The sequence below is a fragment of the Saprolegnia diclina genome (genome assembly GCF_000281045.1).
Source record: "Saprolegnia diclina VS20 unplaced genomic scaffold supercont1.30, whole genome shotgun sequence".
NCBI lineage: Eukaryota > Oomycota > Saprolegniomycetes > Saprolegniales > Saprolegniaceae > Saprolegnia > Saprolegnia diclina.
Window position 1 is genome coordinate 579,844 of NW_008246097.1, and position 13,064 is coordinate 592,907.

Genomic DNA, 13,064 nt, shown 5'->3' on the forward strand with positions numbered 1-13,064 from the left:
CCCGTAGCCTGATTGGTTTGTCTTGCCGGATGGTGCAGCGTGCTGCCTCTTGTCCTTGGCGGTCTTAGAAGCGCTCTCGGCTGGTCCTTGCATAGACTTTGCAAGCGGTTTCTTGGACTCACTGCTCAGATCCATTGGCTTGCTCGACGGTATGCGGGCGTCCACCGCTGTGACGTCGATCGAGTGCTGCGACGGCGGTGCTTGGAACTCGCCGTAGCCGCTAATCTCGTCAAACTGACCGTACCCCGAGCCTTCCTTCTCTCCGCATCGTTTCTTCGGATGCAATTTGCGCGCAGTCGCCGGTGTGCACATTTCCAGGCCCTTTGTGAACGTGACACCAATCATATCTTCGCGGTTGTGGCGGTGCCCTAGAATCCCACCGTTGGCACAATCACTTCCGCCCACAGCTGTACCTTGATAGCCCACGATTGCGCGCTTGATCTTGCCCCGCACCGGAGCCGGTGCCACGTCAGCGTCGCGCGGGTCGGGCGGCACGTACCTACCCGTCAAGCCGATAGTACCGGATGGGACCGAATTCGAAACTTCAAGTGCCTACCCCGTGTACTGATGCTCGGGCTGCGCATGCTTGCGCAGCTGCCGGCGCTCCGCGATCGAGGCATGGGACGGCTTGACCTCAAGCCCCATTTTGAAATAGGACGATCGTGCGTTACGCCACAACCAACCTAAATGTGCACTCAACGCTGGTTCACAGTGTATTCATACAGTGTATTTGGATTATTAGGCGACTTTGCGCTTTTGGGCACACCAAAGAAGTAGCTGGCACATGTAGCGCCACACGCGCTGATATGTCGACGCTGCCGGGGCCGGACGTGCCACGGCCACCGTCTTCTTGTCGTCGTACAAGCTACCGACACGCTTCATCATGTTCTTCTCAAACTGCCGCTGACTCGAGCGCTGGTGCTTCCACAGTAGCTCCGAGCGGTCAATGGCGGCGGACTGGCGCTGCAGTTCGAGTCGCTCGCTCTCGCTGCTGGCGTACTCGGTTGCCGTTGTCAAGTCGGCGCTACGTCAATGTTGGGTTTAGTGTTTGAAAAGACCGCAGCTTGTCCGTGTACTACCGTGCCTCAGCAAAGCGCTCCAGGTGCATCAACGCCTTGGCGCGCTGGCGCGTCGCCTTCATGTTGGTCGGCTCCGACTGTAGCACGAGGTTGCACATTTGAGCGGCTTTGCCCCATTGCTAGCGATAGCAGTAGCCGGCGAACATCGATGCACGAGTGCGTACCTCGAGCTTGAGCATGCACGCAACGACGTTGCACGTGATGGGGTTTTGTATGGTCGCTTGCACCTTGTGCTTGTCCGCACCAAAGTCGAGGCCCGCGAGCGCTTGGAGGTAGGCGTCGCTGGCCTCGGCGTACGCCCCCGCACGAAAGAGCTCGTTGCCTTTCTCTCGATGGGCCGCGATCCACGCGACTTTGCCTTCCCGCGTCAGCTGTGCGGCGCGCTCGGCCGACGACTTGATCTTGGACTGTGTGTCGAGATACGCGATTTCCTTGTCGGATCTAGTTCCGAGTGAGTGACACGATTGGAAGGCGTGACGCGCACGTGTCGAGCGCAATGCCGTTGCCGACGTCACGCTTCAATTGGACTTTGCCACCGACGTGCTGCATCGACTCGTTGATCGAGTCGAGCATCTTGGACACCGTGTATGGCTCGTGGGCCATTTTCGCGCGACCTTTTTGTGTTGGCGGAATCTTCAAGAGACGCCAAATTTATATAGTGTTATACTGCATATACTGTTGACGACCAGATGCACGGACAAGAGAGCATGGCGCTGCATCATAGCAACGAATGCCTGTGCGTAGCGCTGTTTCAAATGGAAGCGATGGCAAGCAAGATGGCACGGCATACGAGCGCAACGTGCACGCGACGGAGACACGCAGCACAGCACCTATACACTATTTGAATCCCGGAGAAAACCCGGTGGCACGGTATCCGGACGCGAGAACGAGAACAGGATTTGCGCAATGGAGGTGGTCCAGGATGTGTACACGTCGTTCTGCGCCGGCATCCAGGACGCGATCTCGCTGCATCGAATCACAACGCTCTTCTGGAACTCGCCCATCATTCGAAAGTGCTCGGCCAAGTGCTTGGGTCTCAATGGGCTCCTCTTCCTCGGCAGTATCTTCTTCTTCGAGTTCGTGGTCCTGCCTGTGATTCACTTGTTTGGTGACGTGCTCTCGGCGTCACTCTCGCAACACGCGACGGACATTGCGTCCGACTACTACCGCGAGTGGATCGACTCGGTCGTCTTTGTCCTCTACCAGGTACATACGCGTGTACTTTGCCACGTTTTGTGACGTGACTACTAGGGCTTGTGGATGTACCCGATCTACTGCATTAGCTTCATCCTCAACACGATTTGGTACCAAGACATTGCCGACGATGGTGGTACTCTCCTCGATGCCGAAATGCTCATGCTTTCGATAGCCTACCTCTTGCATCATGGTCAACCACGGCCGACCGCCGTGCGGGAAATGATCCGGTACGCATCACTTAGATTGACTTGGCTCATCGAAGATGCCGCAGCGACGAGCTCTACCGAGCGATCCTCGTCGCGTTCTTTCTTGGCCAAACGATGCTGAGCTACTTTGTGCCTGTCGTGGGTCCGTTCTTGAGCTTCGTCTACCTCAGCTGGCTCTACGCACTCTACTGCTTCGAGTACAAGTGGTCGCTGCACGGCTGGGGTCTCGAGAAGCGCCTCGCCATCATGGAGCAGCACTGGTACGGCGCATTGTATTCGACGAAGTTGCGTGATTTGTTCTCGCAGGGCGTACTTTGCTGGGTTTGGCTGCCCGTTTACACTCGCGACGTTTTTCGCACCCAACTTCATCAGCAAAGGCCTCTTCGCCGTCTTCTTCCCCGTCGTACGCGGCACGATCTTAGATGGCTGCTCATGACTACCTAGTTTTTGCTGTTGGCCATCACATCGGATCCGCCGACGGGCGAATCGGTCGGCTCGATCAAGCTGCCGCTCTTCCGGTGTGCTTGGGTGCAGTGTCATTGGAAGCTAACCGAGCGTAGGCAATCACGCTGGCTCAGCCTTCAGCTTCTGCGCCGTGTGAGCCTCTTGTCCGGAATCAAGCAAACCAAGCGCCCGACGCCCAAGCACTAACCCACCGCATTAATATATGATTTTGGCGTGCTCTCCCTAAATCTTACCAAAGGTTTGCAGCGCAGGCTTGTGAAGTGCTACATAAGTGGAATACCCGCGGTGCGACACGCGTAGTCGGGGGTAGGGTTGAGCGTCTGCACTAATTTTAGCTGCGGAGGTCGAAACCAGCGTCGGGCCGCGATGCCGCCGGCGAACCGACAGAAGGAGCTCGAGACGCAGGTCGAGGACCTCCGCCGTGATATCGAGAACCTCAATAAGCGCACGGCCGCCGACAAGGCGCAGATGCAAACCGCAATTGAGATGGAGAAGCGCTTCCGGGCGCAGGCCGACGCCGAGGCCGCGACCGCCGTCGCCCGCGCCGACGAGCTCCTCGCTGCGACAACGACCTTGCAGCAAGACAAGGACGCGCTCGAGTTGGCGCTCGCCACATCCCAAGCCAACGAACAGCAGACGTTAGAGCAGTACAACGCAGTCTCGAGCCAGCTTCTCGCCGCCCAAGAGCACACGGCGCAGCTAGATGCGTACATCCTCGAGCTCCAAACACACATCAAGACGCTCGACGAGAACATCGAGCGCGGTGGCATCGCCGAGACAACATACCAGCTCGAGCTCACGGTGGCTGTCACGCGCGCCAACGAGCTCGAAGCGCAGTGGGCCGAAGCGCAGTCGACGATGGATTCGAGCAGTGCCAACTTGCGCAGCGAGCTAGCCGAGCGAGACGAACGCCTTGCGTCCTTGCGCGCCGAGCACGAACAGGCGCTGGTCGACGCCAACGCGCAGATCGCCGCGGTCGAAGCGTCCGTGGCGTCACTCCAAACTCAAAACAGCGCGCTCAACGGCGAAATTGAGACGTGGAAGAAGCACGATACGAAAGGGCTTGGCGAGACGCTCCAAGAGCTCCAGAACGAGCTGTTTGAGAAATCGACGGCGCTCGTCGCGCAGGGCGAGAAGCTCTTGTCGGTCTCGGAGGCGCTGAATAAATGCAAGACGGCGCTGCTTGTCGCCAAGAAGGACGTGTCGGACGCGCGTGTGCTCCTTCTTCGCGGCATTGCGGGCCCCAACGTTGACGTGTCCTTGTACCAGCACGTCCGGCTCGACGAGCTCGTGCGGCTTCGCCTCAAGAACGAAGCCGAGTGCCAAAGTCTCCTCGACGAGTCGGAGGCGCCGAGCGAAGTCAACGCCGACTTGGGCTTGAGCAGCTTGAGTAAACTCGAGCGTGAAATGCGACTTCTCCGCAGCCGCAACAAGCGGCTCGTCGAGCGCTCGTCCGAGCTCGAGAAGGAGCTCCAGGCCGCAGTAGGCGCCATGGACGACGTCAAGGCGCTAAAAGAAAAGACCGCCGAGCTCGCGGGTCGTCAGCGGACAGAGAAGGAGCTCCGTAGCAAGTCGGACGAAGCGCGGGTCGAAGCCAACGAGAAGATCGTCGCCCTCTCCGAGCACATAGAGAAGCTCATGATCCACCTCAAGCACGAGGCGGCGGCCAAAACGAAGGCACTCGAGAGCGTCCGGTCGCTCGAGAGCGAGCGGCGCGACCTCGTCGAGAGCGTGGCCCAGCTGACCAAGAAGATGGCAGCCAAAGACAAAACCATGGGCGAGCTGCAGCAAGGCAGCAAGATCCTCGAAGACCAACTGCGGCTCATGGATGAAAAGTACATTGAGCTCCGCAACAAACTCGATTGGACGCGGACGACGTCGCAGAAGGAGGTCAAAAAGCTCAGCCACGAACTTAGCGTACTGCGCTGCAAGTGGCAAATGGCGCTCGACACGGGCCAGCTCCCGACCGACACGTATGTGCTCAAGCCCATGTACGTGCTTCATTATTTCTATCGTTGTATTTTCGATGCGACGTGGCGATTTGTATAGCAAAAAGATGCAGCTGCTCTCGAGTCCCCACAGCGCCTCGGACTCGAAGCTGCTCGGCTCCAACAACGACGATGTCCCGCGCAGCACAGCAAGTACGACACCGATCAAGCGGTCCGTGGCCTTTGAAATACCCAAGCTACCGCAGCCCGACAGCGAAGTCGGCACCCCGTGGTCCGACACCAAGCTCGACGCGCTGCAACGACAACTGCAGCGCAAATAAGAGGTCGCAAAAGCATGTCACCCCGTAGTAATCGTGTCTAGTTGTTCATGTTCAGCTGCGAGGCGGGACATACGAGAGCGGATTGCACGCCATAAACTGCTTGTCTGTCGACATGTCGTACGCGGCTGTCGGGTATACGTGGCTGAACGCGACCCACTGCTTGAACGAGCGCTTGGTCCCGACGTTGGCGCCCGTGTACAGCGCTTGCAGGTGCGCGTAGCTTTGGCGCTGCGTGGTTTTCATGGCGGCGAGCGGATCCGGCGACTTGACGTCCCATTGCACCAGCTGCAGCGGGTGCAGCACCCGAGGCATGTACTTGGCATATGCGATCTCGATGGACGGGGCGTAGAAATCATAGCCCGACGTCCACCACCGCGTCGCTCGATGGTACGCGTCGCCGTGCCATACGTAGAGGGCTTTGGCGTCGGCGGGCGCCGCCGACAGCGCGTGGATCGGCCCGAAATGGAAGCTTTCGGCGTACTGGGCGCTGAGGCGTGGCTCGGTGAACGGCGGCTTGACGAGCACGGGCGGGTTGAAATCTACAGCCGCCAGCGCCGCGTCTTTGGTCCACACACGCGCAGTGCACATGAGTGCGCGCTGCGTGCGATCGATGGGCCACGCTTTGGATACGAGCGCGGGCGGCGCGATGCTGAGGATGCCATGGGGGTTCTGCGCCCGGCGCCACTCGGTGAGCAACAGCGTGTCCCACTTGTCGACAAACTCGAGGCGCGAGTCGATCGAGAGATAGTACTTGTTCTTTGGCGCTGTCAACCAATTCGACGGAACCATGGCCTCGGCGAGGGCCCGCGCCGGGCTCGGGCCCACGTGGTCGTTTGCGTGCCGGAACTTGTGGTCGATACGGCCGCGGTGCTCGGCGCAGATATCACGCGACGCAGCACAGAACGTCTCGAAGCAGCTTGCGTCGTTCGGGTCGCCGCTCGTCGCGTCAATCTCTTCAAAGAGCACGAGGTGCAGACCGTGCGGTGCATCCGCCATCTCGTAGAGCGACGTGAGCGTGGCCACGCACTGCTCAGAATCGCGGTAATTGGTCATGATCACAGCAATCGCGTGGTCGATTTGCGGTGCGACTTTCTTGAGCGACGAGCGCGACGCGGCCGGGAGCGCGTGGTCAGCGGCGTGGAGCTTGCTGGGTTCACCCTGGAAGGCGGACGAGAGCTGCGAGATCTCAAAGAGGAGGCCAAAGACGCAGATCGCGCAGGCAACGAGGAGCAGGTAGACGTACTTGGCCGCAATGAGCTGGCGCAGCCCTCCGCGCTGGTGCTGGTGCCGCATCGCTCACTTCGATTTGTCGAATCTTCGTTCGATTGTATCCGGATGTATCGCCGGATACCACGCTAGACACGCGATGTCGAACCGCTGCAATCCCAAGGGTGGCATCACATCGCCTCGTCAAGCACAAGTACGTTGCTGCTCTAGTACCTGCGTATAGCTAGCTTGCTACTTTGCTAGTAGAAGCGGGCTCGACAGCAGCCATGCAGCAGCGAGTTCGTGACCTTGGCAGGAAATTAAGTTGCGTGATTATAGACCATCCTGGTGTGTAGCATCGGAGATGGTCGGCGAGCACGCAACCGTTTCTTGATTGATTGCCAAGAGCCATGCGTCGACAACCAACGCCAGCATCTCGGCAGCGCCGCCGTGGCTTTGGCTTCGTCCATGACCTACGTAGTCCTCAACGACGCGCTGCTGGCGCAACTCGTTAGACGGGGCCATATATCCGGATGGAAGAATGCACCAATCATGCGCCGGCTATTTTGGCGGGCAGACAACGGGCCAATCACGCGTCGCCTTCCTGGGCCGCCGTTGACAAGGAGGACGATGACCGAGTCGGAGGTCCGGCTGCAGCGCTACCTCGGCTTCTACGTCGACGCCAAGGTACATCGACATGCTATGACGTCGCCGCCGACGCCTGCGGGTAGGACGAGCGCAGCGCATGGTGCGAGGCTGTTGTGACGCACATCAACCGCACGACCGACACGGTCCGGGTCCACTACGTGGGCTACCACGAGCGCTACAACCGATGGCTGACGCTAGACAACCTCGCGCCTTTCCAAACGTTCTCAAGTACGTACTGTGTATGGCTATGTGGCGTCTGACGCCTCGTGTTTCTAGGCCGCTCCGACAAGCCGCTGGTGCCAAACCGGCCCATCTGGAGCGGCGACGCGTCCGTCCTGACGGGCTTCAACAGCTTCATCCAAGAGTCAACGCACAAAGTACCCGAGAAGGCGAAAGGAAAAGGCAAGAAGCGCAAGACGATCGACTACTCGAGCAATCGCAGCCGACCAAGAAAAGCCAAGCCGGCTGCCGCCTCGACGGTCGAAGCGCCTACTGAGGAGCCTTCCGTGCACTCGCCCCAGGAGTGTATGATCAACCCGTCCCGGAGCATGGGAGTGACCCTCGCACTCTCTCCGGTGGCATCCCCCGCCAAAGCGACGAGCGCATTGCTCTCGTCGCCGTCCAAGGACGTCCAAGCATCCCTTGCCGCTCTTGATCGCCATGGTACTCGACCGATTCCACGAAGCAGCCTCACGGTGCATCTAGTTGACTCTGACAAGAATCTCGCAGACGTGCAAAACGCGATACCCGGCGCCACCGAGAGACCTTTGACCAAGCGAGGTACGTTCACCGGACTAGGCCTCTTGTAACATAGCCGTAGTCGTCTCCATCAAGGCCGGCTCGCCACCGCGCCGAGCCACGCGGTCACGGACGCCCCATGCTCTCATCCCACGTGACGGCGTGAACCTCAGCGCGCCTCTCAAGAGCTCTGGCGCAACAGCACCGCTTGTGCCCGACGTTGTCTTCCAAGACATGGCACCCGACGCCCGCAGCGAGCTTCGGGAGACGAACTTGCGTCACATGCACGACGCGTCGGCCTTCATGGCCGCGTGCATCGCCGAGTTCCAGGCCAACGTTTCGACCGCGTAAGCGAGCTCGACGCTATCACGTCCTAATATATGTACTGTACGGAGAGGTTGGGCGAATGAGTGTGCAGGCTCGGCTACGTCAGCTGTAGGGTCTGGTAGCTGCGTACGAAGGCTGGACATTTGGTCTCCGTGTTGGGTGACTTACCTAATAGCGCTCGCATCGGCGCGTTCGACCGAGGTTGACGACGAAGCGAAGAGTACCGTGCACCCTGGCCGCCAAGGTTGTCGCGATGGTGATATTCGCTAGAACAGGCTCTGTACGTGGTAGTGCAGTGAACTGGCTGCCCTCTCCCGCCCGCCGATCGTCGCTTCTAGTAATGTTAGAGGTCGACGCTCCTACTGTAGATCAACGTAGCGACAGTCGTTCTAGTATGCGATCTGCTGCGAGCAAGGCTCTTCTCAACTAAACGTCACTCGAGGATCGAGGAAAATTGGTTAAATATACTACGAATCCGAGAGGCGGTACGTCGCGCAACACGAGGAGCCGACGACGCAGCTAGCGTCCGCTTGGTAGCACATCTAGGCCAAGGCGTAGGCCAAGGCCGCCGAGCCGATCGCGAGGAGCGAGGCCGAGTTGGCAACCGCAGCCGACGGCGCGGGTGTCGGGGTCGCGGCAGCGACCTTGGTGCGCGGCGCGGTCGTGATGTCGGCGATGGTCACAATGGGCACCGTCGTGGCGTTGCCGTCCGTGGAGTTGGCAAGCGTCGCCGTCGGGCGCGTCGACTTGGCCGGCGCCGTCGTCACAATGAGGTTCGGGTCGACGCCGCACTTCTTGATGTACGGCTGGATGTCAGTGATCGGCGTCTTGCTGTCAAAGACGCAGTTCGGGAACTTGCCGACCAAGTTTTGGACGGCGACGACGCACGACGGGACGGCGCAAATATCGTCGGGCGTACCGTTGAAGATAGTCTTTTGCGCATCGTTCGTGCACGCCATGTACGTCTCCGAGGCCTGGAGCGCGTTGATGGCCGCGATCTGCGTCTGCGTGCAGGCGGCCGAGACCTTGGGCGGCGCCGTCGTCGTCGAGTTGGCGGCCATGGCGCAGGCGGCGAGGGTGGCGAGTACAGTGAGCTTCATCGAGACTGTGGGAATTGCGGAATGGCACGCAATGTCGCCACCGAGAAAATTTTGCGCCCACTTGCTGATCGGCTCCGACCATCATACAAAGCCCAAGTAAATTCCTCTCCACCGCTCTGATTCGTCCGTATTCCATGACTTTTGGCCAATGATATGCGATACCGCGCCGTGACCAACGCGGGCACACACGCTCGGCGCAGCGGCGGCCGCTTGAAGAAGGCGAGTACGAGGGGACTGAGATTCTCGGTCTGACCAGTCGCCCTGCTTCTCGCGATGGAAAGGCGGCGAAGCCTCAGCATGCACCTCGGCGCTGCATAGAACGACCATGACGCTCTATGGCAAGGCGGTGGCAAGGCCATGCAGGCGGTCGCACCCATTCGTCGCTGCCAGGTGGCGCCGTCAACGTGTGTTTTTAACTTACTTGCTGCACTCGTCCTCGGCAACGGCAGCGTCAGCCCACTTGTACGCGACGAGGTGCGCGAGAAGCGCTTGCTTTTCCTGCTCGCTAAAGTTGGCGTTGTGGCCGCAGCTGAGTGGCACGAGCGCGCCAAGCACCGCATCATCGATGGCCTTGGCGCTGCGGGCTTGCATGGATGCGTAGAGGTATTCAATCATGTCCATAACGTAGCCCGCGTCGTCGTCCGTGCTGAGCCACGCCGCCGAGCTTTGTACCTAGAGTGCGTGCACGCGAGTCGTCACCGATATACACGGTACAGTATATACCCGCTGCAGGAGGACGCGGACGTGTTCGATTGGGAGTGGCGTCACAAAATCGTGGGGTCGGCGCGCGACGGGCACGGTCGCAAGGCGCGTCGACGGTCCCCACACAATGAACGACGTGGTCCACGCGCGAATGCCCTCGAGGCCGCTGCCTACCGCCAGATCTTATGCTTGGCATCATCCAACCGCGGGCGTCGTACCGGCAGCGTAAAAGAGCGTTTGGCCGCAGTGGCCGTCGAGGGATGCGATCGCACTCCAGAGCGCAATGACGTCCTTCCCATGCGCCGCGTCGTCGACGTCGATGACGGTCGCATCGGTCATCTCGAGCTCCATCGCGTCTTTGGCGCGCTCAGCGATGCGCAAGAGGTGCCATGCAAACTTGGCCACAATGGCTTCCGTCAACGGCTTGCCTGCGCGTCGATACGTCCATTGGTACAGATCTGGCCAAAGCCCTTACCAATGACGACGTCGGTCGATATCTCGTCGAGGGTATCGTAGCGAACAGGCCCACACGCGGCCAAGCTTCTTGGAGTCGCGCGTCGTACCGGGTGCGCCTTTGGTGTCTGCGCCTGCAAGTCGCCGAGCTCGAGACGTAGAGCAATGCCGGACTTGAGCGACGAGCCATCGGCGATAATCTACTGCCACATCATGTTGCTGCCTCTGCTGCGTGTATACCTCGTCGCACGGGTCGCAGCACACAACTTTGTGGCATGTGGCGTCCAAGTAGTTGGTGACGTTGTCGGTTTGCCAGCGCGTGACGCAGCTCAGTGCCCGGCCAGCCCACGACGCTGCACCGATTCTTGTTCAACCCAAGGTACGACACAATGGACCGTACCGACGAGACGCTGGGCGACGGCGGGGAGGTTGGCGAACGTGCGGTCGGCGATGAGGAGCTCAATGCCGTCGGCGTGCTTGGCCACATGCGTCGCGACCATGCCCTACACAGTTCTTCTCGTACCGTGCAACACAATTTATATATCTGTACGCCGATCGACTCGCCGTGGATCGCGAGGCGCCGAATCGACTGCTCGTTGCGCAGGTACGCGGCGACTGCCATGCCATCGAGGTTGTTGGCGTGCGGCGACGGATACCCCTTTGTGCGCCCTAGCATACACGCTCTAAATCCACCGGCGAATCATCGTGCGTACCGTAGCCGCGGTAGTTGAAGAGGAAGACGTTGATGCCGAGCTTGGTGTAAAACTGGATCCAGTCCGACTGAAAGTGGTGAAACTCATACAAGCCGCAGTTAGGGTTGCAGAGGATCACAGTGCGCTCCGCGTTCTGCATCGGGAGGCCAAGCCCAGGAATGAACATGCCGTCGATCATGTTGCGTTCGTAGCCAGGGACCCATACTTGCGTCCCGTTCTATTGCGAGCGCATCAGAGTGCGACGCCGCAAGTCAGTCGTACGTGGCGCGCTCTCAGGTCGGCACGCATGAGGCTCAGGCTTGCGACAATACGCAGCGGTCGCAGCCGCGCGAGCACGAGCTCGCAGAGGAGCCCCCAGAGCCCCGACCGCTTCTACATGCATAGCAGTGTGTCGGTAGCCTCTTCGATAGGCGACGCGAGAGCGTACCGGTGTACCCGGTGGCTCCCCAACGCACTCGATGATGTCCCGGAGGTCCTGGACGCACAGGCCAAATTCGACCAGCGCTTTCTAAGAGCAGCCTTGACATGGGCACGGAGCTAAGAGACCGTACATCCAAGTCGAGCTGCTGACGGAGCGCTTCCATGTTGGTCGTCGTATTGGCTGCTAGCTGGGCGAAGGACGGGCGGAGCTTCTCCGCGTATTCGAGATAGACGCGAATGTGAGCGAGCGCTCGCTTGCCATCGGTCGTCAGCGTCTCTTCCTGGCGCAATTGGTTAAGGACATGTTTGTGGTCATGCTTCGAACCTCGTCGACAATCTCGAGCGAACGTTGGAGCACGACCATGATGTTGGTCAAGCACGACTCGAACGAGGCGTAGACCTCGCGGAAGGCGGTCGTCGTCTCGGGCGTACAGGGCTCGGGCGACAGAAGCAGCTAGTCACCGCAGTTGAATACGAGAATGGTGCCAAGACGATACCTGAATGAGCTCGTCGGTCGTCTCGGCGGTGAGACGCACCCACTTTTTGATCATGAGCGCAAAGCTGCGCTCACAGTCGCGCGCGACGACTTGGAGGTGGCCAGGATACGAGAGCACGAGCGCGGCCAGGCGAGCTATGCATACAACGAGGGCGACGACAAGGAGAAACAGCCCTAGCCTCGCGTGACGACAGAGACGCTTCGTCTCGCAGTACCTGGGCGCGTGATCAAGTGGGCGAGCCAGGCGAGGAAGATCCTGTGGGCTTGATGCGTCAAGACGAGCCACGGGCATGACCAAGCGTACCACGATAGGATGAAGGCCGCGTTGACGCAGAGGCATACGACAAGAGTCGTCAATGGGTTCTAGCCAGGCTTAGAGGCCATGACCAATGTCCGTGCAACGCACCATAACAAGGCTGCGGAACGGCTCCCATAGCTGCTCCGCGAGGCAGGTCGCGTTGGCCTCGGGTAGCAGTGGCGCATCGGCTTCGGCCTCGGTCTCGTCAACGGAGCTGTCACTGTCCGAGAAGGACGAGACATGGAACGAGTCGATCTCCGGCTGCGGCTGGTCCAAGCTTGTCGGCGCTACCTTGGTCGTCGGTAGCTCGACTTGGGCCATCATCATGGTCTGGGTACACTTTGCTCGAAGCAGCCTTTTATGCGAAATTTAAATTTCACATACAAACATCAAGTAAAGTGCGAATGAAATGCATGTTAAATATAGATTAATTCGAAACGACACATGGAAATAGTGTATGACGCGTTTGGACCGAATAGACTCTTACTGGTACCGGCACTGGACTGTCATGTGAGGAGCTGGACGCTGGCTGCATTACGCACACGCGATCGACGAGGCGTGGGCAAGCCGCCTTCGCGAGACTTCGATGGCAGGTCGCGATCCACGCACCCAAGCAGCAAACTGTATGAAATAGTGTGAAATTGAAGTGACTCTGGTGGAATACTCGATGGATCTCAATCGGGCTTGGCCTAGGACATGCCCTTTTATATAGAACGGTATACGACACAACGGTGTCCCTTTCGGTGC

General features: G+C 59.5%; 8 protein-coding genes across 9 annotated transcripts; 3 read left to right on the plus strand and 5 right to left on the minus strand.

The window, feature by feature from the left end:
• Positions 1 to 10: 10 nt before the first annotated feature.
• Positions 11 to 657, minus strand: SDRG_09567 (hypothetical protein). The gene is made up of 4 exons (XM_008615511.1): positions 557 to 657; positions 414 to 499; positions 166 to 368; positions 11 to 121 (listed from the first exon to the last, which is right to left on the minus strand). The coding sequence occupies exons 1-4, from the start codon at positions 643 to 645 to the stop codon at positions 119 to 121; spliced, it is 381 nt and encodes a 126-aa protein (XP_008613733.1). The 5' UTR covers positions 646 to 657; the 3' UTR covers positions 11 to 118.
• A 42-nt stretch (positions 658 to 699) lies between these two features.
• On the minus strand, positions 700 to 1,700 carry SDRG_09568 (hypothetical protein). The gene is made up of 4 exons (XM_008615512.1): positions 1,564 to 1,700; positions 1,244 to 1,520; positions 1,080 to 1,198; positions 700 to 1,024 (listed from the first exon to the last, which is right to left on the minus strand). Exons 1-4 carry the CDS (start codon positions 1,680 to 1,682, stop codon positions 739 to 741), a joined length of 801 nt encoding a protein of 266 aa, XP_008613734.1. The 5' UTR covers positions 1,683 to 1,700; the 3' UTR covers positions 700 to 738.
• A 285-nt stretch (positions 1,701 to 1,985) lies between these two features.
• Positions 1,986 to 3,133, plus strand: SDRG_09569 (hypothetical protein; the record flags this gene model as incomplete). Its single annotated transcript, XM_008615513.1, has 6 exons — positions 1,986 to 2,285; positions 2,331 to 2,503; positions 2,548 to 2,742; positions 2,789 to 2,885; positions 2,927 to 3,000; positions 3,043 to 3,133. 6 exons carry the CDS (start codon positions 1,986 to 1,988, stop codon positions 3,131 to 3,133), a joined length of 930 nt encoding a protein of 309 aa, XP_008613735.1.
• A 165-nt stretch (positions 3,134 to 3,298) lies between these two features.
• Positions 3,299 to 5,242, plus strand: SDRG_09570 (hypothetical protein). The gene is made up of 2 exons (XM_008615514.1): positions 3,299 to 4,938; positions 4,997 to 5,242. The coding sequence occupies exons 1-2, from the start codon at positions 3,314 to 3,316 to the stop codon at positions 5,214 to 5,216; spliced, it is 1,845 nt and encodes a 614-aa protein (XP_008613736.1). The 5' UTR covers positions 3,299 to 3,313; the 3' UTR covers positions 5,217 to 5,242.
• Positions 5,243 to 5,267: 25 nt separating this feature from the next.
• SDRG_09571 (hypothetical protein) lies at positions 5,268 to 6,509 on the minus strand (the record flags this gene model as incomplete). Its single annotated transcript, XM_008615515.1, has 1 exon — positions 5,268 to 6,509. One exon carries the CDS (start codon positions 6,507 to 6,509, stop codon positions 5,268 to 5,270), a length of 1,242 nt encoding a protein of 413 aa, XP_008613737.1.
• Positions 6,510 to 7,005: 496 nt separating this feature from the next.
• SDRG_09572 (hypothetical protein) lies at positions 7,006 to 8,217 on the plus strand. The gene is made up of 5 exons (XM_008615516.1): positions 7,006 to 7,109; positions 7,154 to 7,298; positions 7,347 to 7,733; positions 7,776 to 7,850; positions 7,891 to 8,217. The coding sequence occupies exons 1-5, from the start codon at positions 7,053 to 7,055 to the stop codon at positions 8,157 to 8,159; spliced, it is 933 nt and encodes a 310-aa protein (XP_008613738.1). The 5' UTR covers positions 7,006 to 7,052; the 3' UTR covers positions 8,160 to 8,217.
• Positions 8,218 to 8,486: 269 nt separating this feature from the next.
• Positions 8,487 to 9,343, minus strand: SDRG_09573 (hypothetical protein). Its single transcript, XM_008615517.1, has one exon. It carries the CDS (start codon positions 9,233 to 9,235, stop codon positions 8,678 to 8,680), a length of 558 nt encoding a protein of 185 aa, XP_008613739.1. The 5' UTR covers positions 9,236 to 9,343; the 3' UTR covers positions 8,487 to 8,677.
• Positions 9,344 to 9,583: 240 nt separating this feature from the next.
• Positions 9,584 to 12,662, minus strand: SDRG_09574. Of its 2 annotated transcripts, none has more exons than XM_008615518.1 (16): positions 12,426 to 12,662; positions 12,324 to 12,382; positions 12,235 to 12,275; positions 12,021 to 12,193; positions 11,849 to 11,977; positions 11,655 to 11,804; positions 11,531 to 11,611; positions 11,365 to 11,475; positions 11,104 to 11,320; positions 10,941 to 11,059; positions 10,791 to 10,893; positions 10,631 to 10,743; positions 10,413 to 10,590; positions 10,156 to 10,365; positions 9,959 to 10,107; positions 9,584 to 9,907 (listed from the first exon to the last, which is right to left on the minus strand). In XM_008615518.1, the coding sequence occupies exons 1-16, from the start codon at positions 12,642 to 12,644 to the stop codon at positions 9,653 to 9,655; spliced, it is 2,307 nt and encodes a 768-aa protein (XP_008613740.1). In that variant the 5' UTR covers positions 12,645 to 12,662; the 3' UTR covers positions 9,584 to 9,652. The 2 variants fall into 2 exon arrangements, with proteins under 2 accessions (XP_008613740.1, XP_008613741.1); XM_008615519.1 differs by having other exon boundaries at positions 9,959 to 10,103; positions 12,426 to 12,644.
• Positions 12,663 to 13,064: the final 402 nt, after the last annotated feature.